Source organism: Ruditapes philippinarum, unplaced genomic scaffold (genome assembly GCF_026571515.1).
Source record: "Ruditapes philippinarum isolate M1 unplaced genomic scaffold, ASM2657151v2 ctg968_1_1_1_1, whole genome shotgun sequence".
Taxonomy (NCBI): domain Eukaryota; kingdom Metazoa; phylum Mollusca; class Bivalvia; order Venerida; family Veneridae; genus Ruditapes; species Ruditapes philippinarum.
In genome coordinates this window covers 121,920-142,011 of record NW_026857555.1, presented here as the reverse complement: position 1 = coordinate 142,011, position 20,092 = coordinate 121,920, and the positions used below count along the sequence as shown (strand labels likewise).

The 20,092-nt window shown below is 30.7% G+C and overlaps 1 protein-coding gene across 3 annotated transcripts in view; it reads left to right on the top strand.

Moving 5' to 3' along the window:
• LOC132750145 (protein rolling stone-like) overlaps positions 1-20,092 on the top strand; it is a 43,615-nt gene that overhangs the window by 3,400 nt on the left and 20,123 nt on the right. Inside the window, exon 1 of one of the 3 annotated variants that reach the window (XM_060740089.1) lies at positions 8,202-8,502. The exons of 1 other annotated variant lie outside the window; for it this stretch is intronic. In XM_060740089.1, the coding sequence (XP_060596072.1) occupies positions 8,401-8,502 (102 nt within the window). In that variant the 5' untranslated portion in view covers positions 8,202-8,400. Of the gene's footprint in view, positions 1-8,201; positions 8,503-9,763; positions 10,105-20,092 lie in introns of those variants that run through there. One more of the 3 variants, XM_060740087.1, reaches the window with a different exon arrangement.

Sequence of the window (20,092 nt, the reverse complement as noted above, 5' to 3'; positions counted from 1 at the left end):
TACCAGTTTCTCGTGTATTACAAAGAGATCAATTTTACATAATATCTTCTACTTTACTGAAAATACGCACACACACACACACACGCACACACACACAGACCGACATACATACATACATACATACATACATACATACTCGTACATACAGAAACGTTTTATCAAAGTAATTGTACATGTACATCATACACATTTTGTATTTGACATGTATTGGTTTGCATAGGTTTAAACAGTATTTATTTTTCAAATTATTTCATATACATGTTGTACATTATACGCAATACAAATGAAACAATAATAGAAATGATAAGTATTTGTGTTGGTAAAGCATATATACTTGTAGCCTCTACAAATTTCGATTCTATCTAACGCTAAATGCTGCAACAACGGTGCAAATCTTAATAAGCAACCTGAGCAAAATATAAAAACAATGTGGTAGGCATTATCTTCAAGAAGTGTAAAACCAAGAAAATTAAATTACACAGTTGCCTATTGCTAAACACTTTACATGAATTGTGAAAGTAGGAATATGTTTAAACTTTAAAGTATATAGAAGATGGTAGGCAACGAGAGTCCAAGAAGAAGAAAACAGATTTCAGGAAAGCCAATCTTAGTCAGGAAAGAAGTGATAGTTGATTTTGTTTTTTGCATATGTCTGAAAACTCTAACTTTTCCAAAAAGAAATAACTTTCATTGATTGGCGTGGTGTTGCACAGTGTTTCTTTAAATTGTGTAAAGTGGACATGATAGAAGAAAGTGTGTTTTGTCTTCATTACCTTCTTAAGAGCACATTGGGCTTTCAATTATTAAAAAATATGTTCTTTGGGAGACCTTCAGTGCACGTGTAATCTGGTTTGTAGGACAGTGTCTTCTTGCCTTGAGTGTAAAAGTTAGAACATTTGTAATGTCATAATTTTAAGCAATTTGGAAAAAATGATAAGAGTTGGTGCGTTTGGCAAGGAATGTATATTTGTTAATTTTTAGTGAAATTTCAGTACTTTTGAAGCGGGATTTTTCAAAGGGAATTAATCCCCGAAGAATACATTTATCTTAAATTTTGCGTTTAAGTATGGATGGACATTTTTTTACAAATGTTCTAATTGAAAAATATTTTACCAACGCCACTATTAGCAAAAGGTTCAGAAGACGAAACAAGGAAAAGTTCAATAAAAAGTTCAGAATGAGCTGAAACATAATTTGGATTAGGCCAACTTTGACATAGATGTCATTTCTTATACTATTCATTGTCAAAGTTGAAATATGCAGTATTGACGATGTCTTTTTATACCTCAGTCAAACGTCAGACTAATTGAAAGGTCTTTCTTTAAAATTATGTACCACTTATATATTGCGCTAGTATGCTATTCTATCAGTATGTAAAGATGTTAATTAAAACTAAATTAATATACTTTTAAGATGATAATGATTTTTGTTGATATACCAAAATATATGTTATATTTATGTTTGTACATCTTCCAATAACTACATGTATGTTATCATCTGTTCATTATACTCACGTGTACATTACGCGTCAGTACCTGCCTGATTAATAAATGAATGAATAATTAACTTTACTGTTGTCTATATTTCAATTTTGTTACTTGAATAAATTTACGGTTAATTAATTCTGACGGCTAATTAATTGTTAAATATTTCAATTAATGTTCATTAACATAACGAGGAACATTTAAAAACAGATGTCTACACGGAATCATATTAAATTATTCATGCAGTAAAGTGATATGAACATTTGAATTTTAACATTCATATTTGACACACATATTATGTATGCTTTTAGTAAATGATAATTGAGCCGTGTCATGACAAAACCAACATAATGGGTTTGCGACCAGCATGGATCCAGACTAGCCTGCGCATCCGCGCAGTCTGATCAGGATCCATGCTGTTCGCTATCAGTTTCTCTATTTGTTATAGTGTTTGTAAGCGAACAGCATTGATCCTGATCAGACTGCGCGGATGCGCAGGCTGGTCTGGATCCATGCTGGTCGCAAACCCACTATAACGTTATCCAGATATTAATTAGATTGAGACATGAAAGAAATTAACAATTTAATTAAGCGTTATGTCGTCTTTTAATTTAAATGTACATATCTTGCTATGAGAAAAAAATGATTGGACATTTCCTTCTATGTATCTACTTCACATGCATATCAATAATGTTTTATTGTTCATCTTTAATTTTAGACAGTGTTTACTTCTTTTATTCTGTCTTTATTCTCAGAGGGTCACATTTTAATTGTAAACTTATTTTATTATTCGTCAGTTAATCTATGCTCTACTTAAAATATGCATTGTACTATCGTAGCTTTAATGAACTATATACTACAATATCTTAAGCCAATTTAAAAGTGAAACAAAATTTACAAAATCAGTACAATACAATGAAATATTTCTCTCTTCCCTTTTCTTAACAAATATTTCATTTTCTTTGATGTGAAGAAAGAAAGTTTTCAGGAGATGTAATTATTTGGAAGACATATAATGTGTCATGAGGATTGGAAATGTCGTTATATTATATCATATATGACAGTTCCATTATAACTGTATATTTCTAACAGATGATCTTATAAATATAATCTTCTATGTAATGTGATATTATTATAATCAAATATTGAAATCTAAAAAAAGTATGAAGTATGATATAGATTTAAAGCTGCATGGCTCCAGATGTGCTAAAATATTTCAAGAAAATCAACCTTGAGAAAAATGTACTCAGGTTCTAAGAAAGTAAAAAAAAAAATATTCAATATTCAAGTAATAATTTACATGTTTTGTCCGATTAATGACCTTTTTTGCAGAATAAATTACCATATTTCTATTGCGTTACTATAACGCAGTAAGGGATATTTTTGCATATTTTGACTTCTTCTTTTTTTGTACTTTACGTGGAAGTTAGTGTCTTTTGCAATGTGTAAATTACTTTCTTTGTTCGCATCGCAGTACTTAACTTTTAAATACGTTTTCAAATTTTTTCATGAAATTTGGCATGAATCTGTAGGCATGGTGCTTTAAAAGGAATTAATGTAATTATGACGTCATAGCCAATGATTTCAACGACATTGAAGTAAGATGAACATAATTAAATTTGTTTGCTTCATTGTAAAAGTTGCTGAATGTTATTATATCAATTTTGGCATAATATGATAAACTAATAAAAACTTTTTTTCTCCTATAATAAACTGTTATTATTGTAGATCTCACACATGTTGCCTTATATTCATAATTTTCCACATGTTAATGGTACTTCGTGACCTGCAGGTATAATAATGTCGCGAATGACTCATACATTCTGATTGTTGTCAAGTATATGTAGTTTTTTTCATTACTCGAATAAAATTTACAATCAAGCACAACAAGTGTGCAAGTTTGAAGATTTGGCCAATATGTTGTTCATGTGACAAAAAATTGTAATTTATGTGTTTCATAGCTCATGTAGGAGCAGTAGTCCAGTGGTTGGACGCGCGTTTAGGGATCGAGAGGTCCCGCCAGGTGCACTGCTAATTTCCTTGAGCAAGAAATTTACCTGCGATTGCTTCACTTCACCCAGGTGTAAATGGGTACCTGCGAGAGTGGTATAATTCCGTTGCGCCAAAGTGTTGGCTGCACTAAGCGGAGTTAAAAGACTCCCCAGGGAGATTGATAGATAGATACCAGTAGCCCGATGACCAGGGGTAATAGCTGTAAAGTCGGTGAACGTGCGTAAGCATGAAACTTTGACTATAAAATGCAATTACTCATCTGATGAGTGACAATGTATTTCCGCTTATATATGTGTTTAGTTATAAGCATTTACAAAATAACAGCACACTAACCAATGTATGCGCGACTGTTGATAAAAAATAATTTCAAACACTTGATCAATTTACTAATCTGAATAATAGACGATTTTCCAAAGTAAAGTGATATTAAAATACTGCCTTTCTATTGTACAAAAAAATTTCAAACAATAATATTCAATTAGAATTTTTTTTCCATCAATGGATCCATTTTAGATACTAAAGAGGTCAGTACAATTTAAATTTAATTTAAAATAATATAACTGCCATAAAAAGTTATCAAAAGCAAATGACCAATCAGTTCATTGAATAAAAATCTTAGTAAAACTAATTATTAAAACGCGATTCATTTAATATAATCTTTATAAAACTCGCCATCTTTTTAATTTATAAATAATAATTTTCAATTTCTTAATCATAATTAGGCTTTTGCAAAGAAAATGGGAAAACAAAGATAGTAAAATATGGTATACAATTCAATTCAATATTTTATTTGGCATTAAAGATTGTATACAATGTAACACATCTATTTGCCACTATCTGTGACTTTTAATTTCATTAGACCTTTGGAAAGCCATAAACCAATCAATTATGCAGATTAAACAGTGAAGTCATTCAAGCATGTTGATAGATAAGCCCCCAGGCAGGAGATTAACAACTGGATGACAGCAATTAATGTTTTGATAACGGAGTATACTACAGCCAATAAAGTTTGAAACTGACAAAAATATTTTCCAGCCCAGCTGGTAAACGTATCTTTGGGCCGAGCTGGGGGGGGGGGGGGGGCTGCAGCCCTGAAGCCCGGGCCTGGATCCACCATTATTGAACGTACATGTATTTGCATTTGCAATTTATCAAAGTTAGATATTTCGAAGTGAGATTAGAGTAAGAATATATGTAGAGTTTACTGACACAAGTGCAATATTTGATTGAGTTATGTGGTCAAATAAAATATTAAATTATAGACGGAACTGTGCAACTGCTGATTTTGCGACTCCGTAAAAACGGCATTACAGTTATGTAAATAGAATATTCGTGTAGCTTCATCACTAGTGGCTCGCATTTTATAACATTACTCAGCTCGTTCAATAAATTGAATATTGAACATAAAGTTAATTATTTTCTATTTAACAAAATACAATATTAAATCTATGTAGGAATAATGATACAGAATATGTAGATAATTTACATAATGTCAAAATATGATTGTCTGTACAAAAAAATAGTGAAAAACGGAATCTCTAAAGATCGTCCAAAACGGGAAATTGAAAATGTTTAGCCTCGGTTTGGTCGAGCCTGTTCATGGACGGTTTTGGAAAGTGCAAGCTACCGGCCACGCCCCACTTGCACCGGCTTTAGCAGAATTGTAAATTAAAACATAAAAATGGTAAAATTTTGTTTTTAGAAACATCTGTAGATGTATTCATACGGCTGTTATCATGCGATTCAATGAAAAGCGGCGTATTGTCCCTAAGTAAAAATATGCGTTTGCTCTTTTCGAAAAAGCAATGGACGGAACTAAATAAAATGGAGGACCAGAGGTTATGAAGCCTGTGTATTACAGATCAGACTTTAAAAGACAAATAAAAAGCAGGGAATATATCTTCAGGGCGTTTATACAGAACACTGAAATTGGTATACTTTAGCCACCCAACTAGAAAAAGATCAAATAGAACATACTTAAACCCTGTTCTGCCAATTTATGACAAGCTCGGTAATTGCCAGCTATTTTTCTTAATAATTGTTTCATATCCCTAGGCGTGCTTATTTCCCTCACAAATAATATTAAACAATTACGTCATTAAAGAAACCTGACATAACTTTAATTTGAAAGTCGTTTGACATGTCAAGGAAATTTAGAACGTCGTTAAGTTAATACATCAATGACGGATCCATTAAACTTGAATATTTATTCAACAATGTCATCATATTTACATATTACTTTACGAACACTTTCTTTGAATCATAACATCTTCATACAGTATTACTGTTTCGTATACGTTTGATGGACTCCACTGAGGTTTTTTTGACATAACGGGACTGGAAATAATTGTTCGAGACTAACGTTCCATTCGATGAAGATCTAGACCAATAACTTGTGATACGACATTTCTAAGTATATTTCTTAATCATCGTCTGTTTATCTTTATTATTAAGTGCCCTAGTTGATCTATTTAAGAAAGTAACTTTTTATGATTTTAGGCTTTTTGATTCAGTTGCGTTTCTTTAAGTTAAAGGCCTATTGATAACGTACTTTTCCTATGTCATTCTGTAATCAATATTGTGTAGCACCATTTTAGAAAGACACATTCATCCATGTGATGTAATATAATCATTCATTAAATATGGTATGCATAATTAATATGTGATGGGCGTGATTGTGATGCCATTCTCAATAATTTGAAGAACACAGACGCCTACACTTAACTAAATATTGAAAGAAGATTACTGGAATTAACTTATATAGGAAATGTCTGTATTGTATAAATTTGTGCAAGCCAGCATATATATATTGTACAATTAACGGTTCTAAAAAAGTTACGATTATTGTTGGCGCTTCATGATAAACAATATTGAACAAATTGCACGTGAATGCATGCTTTAATTTGACAGGTGTCTAGCATAAAATGTTATTACTTCGATAAAATACCCGGTAAATCGATACTGACGTTTAATTAATAGATGCTGAGTGGGGGCTTGAAGTATTATAAAGCATCATGAAGTATTTATTAATAAAATAAAAAAAAGATGTAATAAATATATTTGTTATTAAACAAGAGCGTAAATAGCAGTTTGGATACATTTCAATATTTTGCTGATATAACTGATTTGATTTCAAACTTCACAAATCATTAATTATATTGTTATAACAATTAACTATTGAAAGCTTTAGAAAATATTCTTAACTTAATGAACAAAATCAAATGCTTAAGATAACATACAATTTAAATTTATTATGATGTCATCAACTTAGTATTTAATTTTCAAGATAATCTGTATTGATAGGAAAGGATTGTCGAAGCTATAATTTTGTCATTCACTGTCATTCAATTGCTGTTCTTTTGTTGTTGTTGTTGCTGCTGGTTTTTGTTCATATCTCATTGTTATAAATTCGTTTGATTTTGATTTCTAGAGATCTTTTAAGCAATAAAAATGGATAGATTTACAAATTAAGCAAGAATGTTTTTTATTTCATAATAAATTGTCAACACTGTGACGGCACTATACTACATTTCTCTTGCGATATAGGGGCTTACATGTTATTATTTCTATGTAACAGTATATCGTAATATGACAATGTTTAACAGAAAGCTGTTAACTTCTTTCAAAGCCAAAGGAATATACACGAAAACGAAATCAATCACTCGAATTTTTGTTGGGATATAAACAATGTTTGCAAGCAATATTTTACTCCTACCTATATTCTTACTTTATACATGTATGATATTGATGACCAGTTTGTGCAAATTTACTCACCAGCTGTGTCATAAAATGCAGCCGTGTTTTATATCATTTTAGGAGAAATATTTGCAATTTATATACATGTGTTACACAATAACTGTAATTACTTTTGTCATCTCTTCGTCAATATGTACGCCCACACAATATTCATATTGAATAGTGATAATTGAAATCAGTATTTAGTGTTTTCACGGGCAATTTTGCAACATTGTTATATGCTCCTTCAAAAGTATACAAGTCTGTAAACATGAAGAAATATAAGGTAAATATACTATACGATGTAGAAATACCTTGTTAGTTGCTGTATAATTGTACAATGATTTTCCATTTACTTGAGGGTAATCTTAGAAATTATTTGAACCAACATTAACTGAAGAAAAAAAAAACAACATTATTTACCTCATATTATGTTCTAACAATTTAACGAAATATTTAACAGTCAAATAGCAACATTCAATAGACGACCATTTTAAATCTAAAACTGCCTGATCAAATATGTTATAATTAGATATTAAAGTTATTGTTGATGAATAATTTTAGCAATATATATGCAGACCTACATATTTTTATTACCAGATCATGTGCATAAACTATAGAAGGAAATATAACTCAACAATGTTCCAAGATAACAAAGAATTACTACTTAAGTTAAATTATAAAATATACATAAATCTGTCGATACAACAATGTTAAATTGTAATAATTAAACAGTGTTCATTGTAATACTTTAAAAGCAAAGAAAATATATACTTGAATATATCAACATCTTCAAAACAAAACATTGACAACTCAATATTTCTATTGTCTGTTTGTGTGTCATCATTCCAATAAAATAATGTGCAGATTTATTTCGTCCCGTATAATCGTTATCCAATATCTGCTTCCTGCAACGATCGACAGTGTGTGAATAATATAACGACTTTAATAGAAACAATGCTCAAAAGTGTTCAAAAGTAGAACACAGCAAAGTTGGAAATGAGATAATATGTTTTGTAACAATACATGTGTTATCGTTACTCTGGTTTTGTTTTAATAAGGTCTGTGAATGATACCGATTAGGTATCATTTCTGTAATGAAACATAGTTGACGACAGTAACTATCAGTGTTTGGTGTCTAGTTTTCTTGCATATATATTTTTGCACCATGACAATCAAGGAAGATTGTGTGGATTGTGTAAACTTGGAGTTCAGGGCAGAAAGTCTCGGATTTAATCATGAAGAACCAAAAGTTTTTGTTCAATCACAGGTTTGTTTATTCGTCCTCAAACTTTGTAAATTTACAAGTATTAATATATTCAAACATATTTTAGTTGCAAATGTACAAGCATCACACTATACATTGATTTGAAAACAAGCATGTCACATATTAGTTCCTTTTCATGATAGAGTTTCGGCCTTATTATTTCACTTTATATAAACATCTTTTACAATTAATTATGGATTATTAAATACTGTTGACAACTTCTTAAATATGAGGACAATAATTACGTGAATTATCTTTCATTAAACCTTCAAAAACTTTCACAATAATCTTAAGACATGATGCTTGAGGATTTGAACATGTCATAGAATATCTGTGACATTGTCTAAAAATATCAACATGATAGAGAAAATGCTACGACTAGAAACATTACTGTCTTCTTTATTTGTTCTGTAAGTCAAAATGCAATTACCGTATTTATGAACCTATTGCTTTACGTGTTCTTTACTATGTCATACGTATAGAGGTGTATTTAATAAGTGTATTTTAATAAGTTTATATTACAACTGCAAATATCATTAATGATCTGAAAATATATGAAAGCTTTATCATTTAAAGATTGACAAAAAGGAAATTTTATTGACGTAAACAGTACAATTTTGTTGTCATACATTTTACATATATACACATATATATTTGTCAAGTGAAATATCTACTGTGTTTTGAATCGATCTGATAATGGGTATTCTCGGAACATGTATGTGTAATTCAATAGAGCAAATATTTCCAATAACTGTAATGCAAACAAACATGTAACTGAGGTACGATCATTTATATTAATTTAGTACGATAGATAAATTCTGGGTTTATAGTTCTTACAATATAATATTATATATACATGTACTTATCTGAATGTGTTCGATCATTACATGTTTTAGTTCAGAAATTATTACGGGATATCTGTGTAAAAGCTTTATTTATAAAATCAGAAGTCTTTGACAATCAAATGATACATTTTGAAAATCTGACATGCTTCTTAACACATAATGTTAAGAAATTAGTTTACATTTTCTTCTTCTTCTAGAATTGTATAATAACAACACATTTATGAAAATATTGATTTGTTCACATTGAGTGTTTTTTTTACTAATTCATTCCACCCAATCTAGTTCGAGAGTTAAATTATAACTGTAACAGAGCTATTGTATTCTCCAGAAACAATGGGGCAGATTTATTTCTTCTCTAATAATCGTTATCCCATAGATATTTTATGCTTTAAACGAGAGGATCCTAGCCTTTAGCAGACGACATTTATTGGACACCAGCTGGAACGAGCGTTTGTGATAACTGAATGTAGTATTGTATGGGTATACGACAAATGAATCCGAACAAAATTGATGTCAGAAAAATAATACTCTGCAAACATTGACTTTAATCTAGACACAGAACTGTAATATCGGAATATACAGAAGTCATTTTAGTTTACAACGGTTAGTTTGATGTTAATTGTATTGGAAATAAATCGAACTTGAATAACACAAGGCCATGACATTGAAAGACGATTGCGTGGAATGTGTTAACTTTGAGTTCAGTGCGGATAGTCTTGGATTAAATCACGATGAGCCTAAAGTGTTTGTACAATCACAGGTTTGTCTGTTATTTATCTCTGTTCTAATGACAAAATGACAAAAGTGTCTGTGAATGCCAAAATGATTTTCAGTAATTCTTATCTTAATATATGCTGAATGTCATATTCAATAACACGCTTTTGTTTTAAGTGAGTACTTCAGCCACTGTACGAATTGTATTTCTATGCCCAACTCAGTATAAAAATTGTTTGACTGCGTAAGAAATTGCCTAAAGTCGCAAATGTTTTCCAAGTAAAGATTGCTTTATTCTGATAACTTGGATATGGTAAGTAATAGAAAGAGCATCGAAACACGAGGCTATCTGATTTATACAAGGGGACGTAGCCCCCCGAGTATTAATCAGATTGCCGAGTGTTTTGATGTTCTTTCTCATGTATCATAGTCAAACATAAAAACACGTTCCCTGTTGTCACAATATGAAACCCCGGCAAAAATGAACCAACGAACGAACATCTGAATATAATATTTATGTCGCTTTCCCTTTCTCTGCCGTCACAATATGTAAACCCCAGCAAAAATGAGCCAATCAATGGGCATGCTCTGGAATGCGGGTAACTAATACCTGCACTCCAGTTAACGCACTGTGCATGTATGTATATGTATACGATTTAACTCTGACACATTTTCAACAGAAAGGTCCCCAAACTATGATACAATCGCAATTGTCTCACCAGTGTCTGCAGTGTATTCTACCAACGTGCCATTGTATTTAATGGAATGATGACCATTTACACTTTTGTAATATGCATGTTGATAAACTATGATGAATATGTAGATTTTATAAACTATACAATCGTTTAATCTAGTGATACACCTAAGTAAATTATCGAGATAACAGACACATGTCTTACAAAATCTGAAACAGATTGGTCCTTTAATTCGTTAGCTTAGCATCCCTATAGATAGCTAGACAATGTTGAAGTTTCAGTTCTTGAAAATGAAATAAAACTCGTCTAACCTGATAGAAATCGATACAGTTATAGCTTTATTTTCTACTTCTATTGCTCAAATTGCGGCAGTCACTAAGACTTTGTTATTGTCACATAAACAACGGATTTCCATTAATTGAATGTTTCATTAAGGAACTGAAAAAATGATAATTTTGAAGTAAGCTGATTCACAGATATGTCACAGGTTGATGCTCTTATTCTGAATCCATAATTCATGAAAATTGCTGATGGTAAATAATGTTTCAAGAATGGTGTCCAACAAAAATAAAGTGATTTAGTCGTCTTTAAGAGAAAAAAATTGAATGTTGTATTTGAAAAACTAACAAAACAATTCAGCAGAATGGCTTATTCAAAAGTCAGTTATCTGTGTACTGTAAAATTCTTCTAAGAAACATTATCACTATTTAATTTAACGTGATACATTAGTGAGATGTTCTGACTGCAATCATAATACATTTTATAAGCGAAGCCTGTCCAACTCGATTTGTTTTGAAAACAGTAAAGGGTACTTTAATTTATTATTACTTGGTATATTTTCATAAACACAGTTGGGGAATTGCTTGTCCGTACGTTCGTCCCGCAGTTACGCTACTGACAAAACGATGAAATGTGTGGAGATGTATGTCTTATGGGAAATTTCTACTTACTGGTAATTATTTGAATATAATTATAGGAGTTAACAGGTAACGAAACATATCAGTAAAAAAATTAAGAAAACTGTAATGTATCTCTGGCTGAATAAGAACATAATATGATACGTTATATGGAAAAATATTCGCCATAAAGGACGTTTTAAATGGTAGTAGAAAATAAACATATCTTTAGTTCAAGAGTTCAGTCAAATACAAACATTGAACTATTCAACTTTAGAACATCCATGGTCAGCTATGATACATTAACTATCTAGGGGAATTACGGTGTTAACAAATACGGATTCATCAAAAATAAGATACTTGGCAAGGCACTTGGTTGTTTTGAATGAATTATACACAACAAACACAACATCAACAGCAAAATGAAATGATTTAGTTCTAGCTTTTTAGCACAACATTTTTGCAAGATATATTCATATACGTGTAGTTAATTTGCACCCTCATATGAAAATGTAGATTGTATGAAGTATTTGCTAAGTAATTGTTTCATAATTAGAAAAGAAAAATATTAAAGGAACTCCACTAAGGTCAAAAAGCCTAGAATATAAAATTTGAAATTCTTGCATACCTCAGCTCGGACACTTACAACAGAAAGATATGCAAATGATAGTAACGAAATATACTCAGAAATAAATTCCGACTCAATCGTATGTTTGTGCTATTCTTGGTGCGTTGCAACGCTTTTTAATTTAGGTATTTTTTTTTTACAATAAATTAATTATTCTGGATAACGGAATAAGCGAATGATCTGAAATTTCGTACATATGTTATTGATCTACACCTATATCAAATGAAACTTTAATCTCACAAAAATATTTTTGTCTTGTTATGTCCAAAAACATCAGTGGAGTGCCTTTAATTACTGAAAACAGATCTCGTATTTTACATAACCAGATAAGCATATATCGTAAACATTTATATTTTGAAACATTTTGGTTCATTTTAAGAAAATTTAACATGTTTCCTGGCTATACGTTTGAATTAAGTTTTAATGCATGTGGTTGTCTGTATTGGTATACATATATCAATATATGTATCTAGTCTACCTTTGTTAATTAATTAGAGAGAGAGAGAGAGAGAACGTTTTATATCTGTCATCACAGATATTATCCCACTTGTGATTTATAGTGAGAACCTTGGGAAATCTTTGCTTTAATACCGTGTGTGTGTGTGTGATCATTTCAAGACAATTTCTGTGTGACTGCTCTATTGATTCATCACGAACTGAATGCAGATGTTGAATAAATGTCTGTAGCGTGGTCACATTGTATAAATTATTGTGTTTTATGTGTTTCGAAACTTTCATTTCATCACATTCAGAATTATTCGCCATCACCATGCTATCATTCTGTTCTGTTTTTCCTTTCATAAAATTATGGTTTCATGGTTTCAAAATTTATTGTCTATCGACATGTAAAATGTCTTTGGCCATATTTACAATAAACGGCAAAGACAGACATAATTATTGTATAATATATACCAAAACACACAAAAATCATACAAAGTATTACAATAATTAATATTTCAAACATTTATGGAACAGTAATATATTATGTATATAAGACGTTAATGCTTTAGAAAGTTTAACATATTTCGTCGCTTGAAAAACGTTTTGTTCTAAGTGCCAATTTGTTGTTTTTGAGAAAAAAGCATGTAAAGATTTAGTATTGCATAACTTTTTAAGTTATTGTCGGATTTTGAAAATTTAAAAACTACTAAACGTGATGTCGAGAGAACATCTCAATATCTTTAAAGACGTGTGGTTTTTAATATTTCCTTGCTTAAAAACCTAAAAAAAAAACATTTGGAGATAGAACAGTCCTTGTAACTTTTTTTCAAAAATTGTTAAAATCAGAGTGTTTAATGTGACTTAGAACATTATGTCTTTTAAGTTGAATTGATATATATCATATAAAACAGTATATTTTCCCTTTAAAAGGCTGCCAAAAATGCTCTCGGCTAATTATCCCATGATTAGTTGACTTTGGCACTACACTATTTCTTAGACCATATGTATCTGAGTACATGAACTATGATATTCGAAATCTTATTAAAATCCTTAAATCCATTACATAATTAAATGACATTTAAACAAATAATTTAAATAGATAAAGATAAAATACCCACATAAATTTTGTAGACATTTTATCTATTTTTATAACTTTGGCCACATTCAAAGTGATTCAATGTCTGGAAAAAGAAAGTTATAACCGCAAACGGGAAAAGAAAACTTTCAAATTTTCTAGAATGCTGGAAAAATCTCTCAAGATTTTTTATGAAAATTCAAAAGATGGTCAAATTCAAAATTCCTTCCAAAAGTATAAAATAGTAGTAATTATTTTGTTATGCGCTTTACACGTTCTGTTTGTGTTAATAAAAAGTTCTTATAATTGAAGGTATGTAAAAAAAATGTTTCTAAAACTTAAATAGGCAATGAAAACATATCTGCTAGACAAGACCTTAAAGGTGGAGCAGGCATGACTTATATTTGAAAAATGTCATATTTAAAGACTGTTCGTGTACAAAAACATTACAAACAAAACGCTATATAAATATTCATTTAGAAATTCAAAGTCAAATTACAAGGCAAACAAAATATACGTATAAGTATATTTTTCTTCCTTCTGTCTTTGGTATAAAATGTGTTTACTTTAAAGCAATCTATTAGTTATATAACATTAACGCATTCGAAAACATATATTATATGTAAACGTATAATATCTATAAATTTTCTTAGAGGCCTTTTTTGCCCCAGAAATGCTTTTATCTTAATCTCTCAAAAGCCTGATTGGAGTTCTGTTATAGTTTCCAAAATATTCCACATTGGTCAGTAACCTAAACCAGCTTATGCTTTTGTTTCATATTGGCAATGAGTACAGTCATATGTGTCTGTTATAAAGATAAATAATTGGTTTCTGAGACAGAATGTACCTTACGTTAAAGAAACTTTAGAACATATAACAAATTTTCTTTTTAACGAATTTGTTCGATGAAATTGTATGATCACAGTTGTTTCTATCCGAATATACACATCCGAAATTACTTTCAAATCATGACCAGTTTTGCTTGTTGTTTAATCATATGCAGTAAATTTACAGGACTTAATACTAAAATGTCAATGATTGGAGGAAATGAATGAATATATAATATCATTCAATACTAATATTTAGTATTAATATATGAAATAAACAACAAACCATCTAACTCAGAATGTTTCGTACAACATGGCGGGTGTCCTGCTATCACGTGATTTGATGCTTTGTTTTGATACGATAATTTTGGATTTAGAACAGTATGTTGCATATATCCCACAGGGCACATGACATTTTTCGATGATTTGATTAGTCCAGTAAGTAAGAACAGTCTAATTATCAAGACATACTAAATTTGTGGAGATAGAACACTTAATAGTCTGTCAGGATGGTTTCGTTGTTATTTATTTATGAAGCTCTGAAGCACTAATATAACATGCCAAGGAGATAGAACAGTCCATTACGGACAAAATTGTGTATTTAACTTGTTTTTGGAAAATTTGGAGATAGAACATTACAGTTTTCAAGCGACGATTTATCGATTTCATAAGATTCATTCAACTTAAATTCATCTTTAAATGTTTTTCTTTTTAAGCCATTCCTAATTATTTCAAGGAAAAAGGAAACAAAACAACATTATACTTTTATTTTTATTTGATAATTAATTTATGTGACTATTTGACAATATTGGAAATGTCATGAAGTGTAATTGTATGCATTCATATTAACAAATCTAACATACAGAAAATGCCTCATTTAATATTAAGAATATTATGAGTAATAATGAGTAATAATATATTCAGATTTCATATTTTAAGAAATAAACAGCCGGTGTCAGCTAGTTTGATATTCATTGCTTGTTTGTCAACTTTATAGGGACTGTTCTGAATACACACACCGATTAACTTCTGGCATTATAAGCATATTTCTATAGATATTTGTGCGGGGCATATATGATTATTATTGGCGACGCCGGTGAGCGGCGGCGTCTTATATGGAATGCTTTTTATTTTTGCCTATGGAAGGAGCTGTTATTATTAGCAGTTAATTTCATGTTGAGTTAATTAGATTTATTTTGATTCGTAAAAATCAAGTAAACAAATATGTTGTTATATTTGTATTTAATAACTTTATATAAAAAGCATGTGCATTGTGATATTATTTTCACGAAATTGCAGGCTCAGTTTAACAGCTTGTCCCTTAGTTTTATTGACAATACTAAAACCCGGATTTCGAATATCGTTGTGGTCTACATTGATGCCGTATCCGTTCGTTCATTCATTTATATATTTTCAAAATTTTCTTACAAGAAGAAAGTTCACCTGCAAATGAGTATAAGGATAGGTAATGGACTGTTGTTAACGATTATCCTATTGATTTTATCCATATTACGTTGATCTGTTGCACAGAATGGTTGTTTTACAAAGTGTACCAGTATCCGGATGTTGAAAGCTATCCGATTTTCTGCACTAACTGATGGTCATCTATTTTTTATGAATACTTTACCATTAATTTGCATGGCTTAATAAAACTGACTGAGCCTGCAACATTTCGTAATTTTAATGTTTAGGGTGTTCTTTTGGGTTTCAGGTTTTCTCTCTTTTAAGGGGAAGTAACTCATGTTTACTAAATTATTTGTTCTTTTCTGTCTACTCTATCTTTAGTATTACTTACTATTTTTTGTTTTTTTATAAAATTTACCAGTTGTAAGGTCATCAAAAGCAGAGAGGCCCTGATGAGTGAATATTGATATATATTTTTACTGGCTTGATATATCCTAGACCAGATTTTTCTAGTTTGTTCAGTTGGTACATACCTCAGCTAGTATGGAGGGCGATCGTTGCCAAAATTCCAGACATGTAATGTGTTTCTTTTGAAAACTACTTTTGAAAATGCGAACATGTATGTCTAGCATTTTTGATTGTATTCGTGCACAGCAAAAGATATGCCTCTTAATCCAATCTTTTAATTGAAGGCATCCGCTTTTAAATAACAAGTTTACATGTAAATCTTAACAACTGACGGAACATGGAGAACAACAACAAATTTACAAGTTCGTATCTTCCATTGCATATATAATACATAAGAATGTTTACACAATCTGTACCTGAAATGAAATGTAAAACATGAATACAGAAAATATAATTTAATAAAACGTGTTTCCAGTCGTAGAACTACAACAGTACGTTTACACAGTAACATGTTTAAAATGACAAAACTAGATTCACAAAGTTAAACGATTTTAAGTCATGCATGACGCCCCGCCCCTCTCTGAGTATTTACGATCTTCTATGTACGGACAGGTATAATACCCGTCGCCTCTCTTACACACTCTGAAATTCAGTAAGAGAAACATGGCGCCCCCTACTTACATTTTTTTCTTGGTCAATTTTGATAATTTTAGACTCAAGTAAAAGAATCCTTTATGAACTTTATAGTGATGCCTTAAAAATGAAAATTAATTACGTAGAAGTATTAAAAATTTTGTTTCAAACTCATCGTTGTTTATTTTTTCTCTCTTAAAACCACACTCGTATATTCGGAAAAAAATCACGTCGCTTCCTTTAGATACTTTATTCAAAAAAGAAAATGAATATTGAATGAAAGTTAAGACCATAAGCTTTGAACAAGTATATTAAAATTCTGGAAACAAAGTGATCCCTCGGAAGCATTAATCACAGCAAAATTACATAAGAATTGCAGATTCGGTTTGATTGAGTCTGTACATGAGGGATAATGAACAAGTGCTACATCCCTCACGCCCCCTAGCATCGGCTTGAACGGTACTCAATTCTCAATACTTAATAGCGCTGGCATTAATGATCCCGAATGACCAGAAATAATATAACAACACTGAAGTGAAGTACGGGACAACTTTTTACAGCTGCCACACGGCACTTGACACAGTCCTGCTGTTGTGAAGTATAAAAATCTGGAAACAAAGTGATCCCTCGGAAGCATTAATCACAACAAAATTACATAAGAATTGCAGACTCGGTTTGATTGATTCTGTACATGAGGGATAATGAACAAGTGCAAAAAGTTTTTATTCATACTGAAAATACCTTATTAAAGATTGTACATATGTGCTAAGAAAAAGTATTTTCTTGATTTCGAAAAGGAAATCTCGGTGGCCGCTTTAAAATCTTATTTTTGCAAATACTTGCATAGTTTTTGTTGAAAATGAAATTTGTGCCAATACATTTTTCAATGATACCAATAAAAATATTGGATGGTTTTTAGATTATCAATAAAATTACTCCCTTGAAGTTGGTCATTGTTTCCCAAAAAAAAATCCAAATCGCCGATGTTTCTCAGGAATTTATGATAAACAAGATCAACAAGGAAAGGCGGCGCTCAATGAACGCAACCCCACATGACCCAGCAACAAGAACAAGTGGCAAGGAGCACAGGCGGACCCCAAACAAAATACAGGACAGGTCAACTAAAATGATAAATAGTTTGTAACTGATAAGAACACGATGTTAAATAAAAAGTTAATGCATAAGTTATCTTCATCATAAATAGTAAAATCAGCAATTTTCAAGTGATGTTGCTAGTGACAAAACTTTTGTAACAAATGTAACAAATATATGTTATAAAAAATGCCGTATGTTGTCCTTCGGTTTTATTTAGAAATATGGGAGAGGCGCCGTTTTATACCTGTCCGCAATAGAAGTTCGTAAATACTGCGAGAGGGGCGGGGCGTTATGCTTGACTAAAAATCGTTTAACTTTGTGAATCTACTTTTGTCATTTTAAACATGTTACTCTGTTCACGTACTCTTGTAGTTCTACAACTGGTTACACGTTTTCTTAAACTCTATTTCCGGTATTTAAGATTTACATTTCATTTGTATATTTCAGATCTATAAGTATGCAAACATGCATATGTATTGCATGCAATGGAAGATACGAACTTGTAAATTTGATGTCGTTTTAGATGTTGTTACGATATATATGTAAACTTGTTATATAAAGGCGGGAACCTTCAATTAAAAGATTGAATTAAGAGGCATATTATGTGCTATGCACGGGTACAATAAAAAATGGTAGGCATACAAGTTCGCATTTTCAAAAGTCATTTAAAAAGGAACACTTTACATGTCTGGAATTTTGGCAACGAACGCCCTCCATAAGCTAGAGGCATCTTCTAATCACTATGTGAAATTATTATTTTCTATGTGTTTGTATATGAATTGTTACTAAAATAACCTTTGGTAAAAATGAAAGGTAGAATATTTAAGCTATACATATAGGTGCTGACATTTTAAACACTTGATTACATTATATGCAGTTAGTTATACATTGTATAGTAAAGTCTAATGGAAGGTTAAAAGAGGGACAGTATTTGTTACTGTGAGAGATATGCATCTAATGTTTAGACACTAACACAACTTAATCTGTATCACATGATATAGACTATTTGAGATTTTTTTTACTTTTATACTATACAATATCATGTACATTATAGTTTTCTTTCTACAAGATTATGAATTCCTGTTAATAGGATGTTATATTTATTTTTAATGGAACCTGAGAATTATTAATGTAATGTGCATACAAGTGTATCATAGTATATGGATATAATGTGTATTTCTGTATTTAAAGACTTACAGTTATGATGGATGAGACTTGCATTTAAATTTATAAATGATAATACATGTATTGATCAGTCTACAGGTTATAGTTGTTTATACCCAGTGTTAGCTGGCTAATAATAGTATCTATAACAGAGTTTATATATTCTACTAGATTTTGAATTCCATCCATTAGTACCAATGTTAATGTTAGGATTTCATATTTGTTTAATAGAAACTGGGAATTATTAATGTTAAGTGCATACATGTATATCTTAGTATATTGATATGATGAGACTTATAATATTTCTGAATTTAAAGAGTTACAGTTATGTCATTATTATTAAAGGGATGAGACTTTCATTTAAAGTTATAAATGATAATACATGTATTGATTGAAAATGTCCTGAAACTTGGATCAAGCAATATAATTGATAAAGTCTCAAAAATTATATTTTGAATGGTTATTCTAATTTTTTTCTAACATGTGCATAGATTGAAAAGGACAACTTCTGTCTTATCTATTTGTAATGGAGGGACACCGGTCTCAATTTCCAAGCTTAGGTCTCCTGAGTCAACCCGACAACAGACTTTTCATAGAGTAGATTGTTACTTGCCCTTGAATAAATTTGTACACTAAATTTTATAGCGGGTGATTTTTGCCACATGAAAACCAACAAAGTACAAAAAGTAACCGGGCGCCAGACACAAAGTGGGTGTGTTTGTTGCATTTTTCATGTTTTCGCCCAGTGCCCTTGATGCAAAATACAAA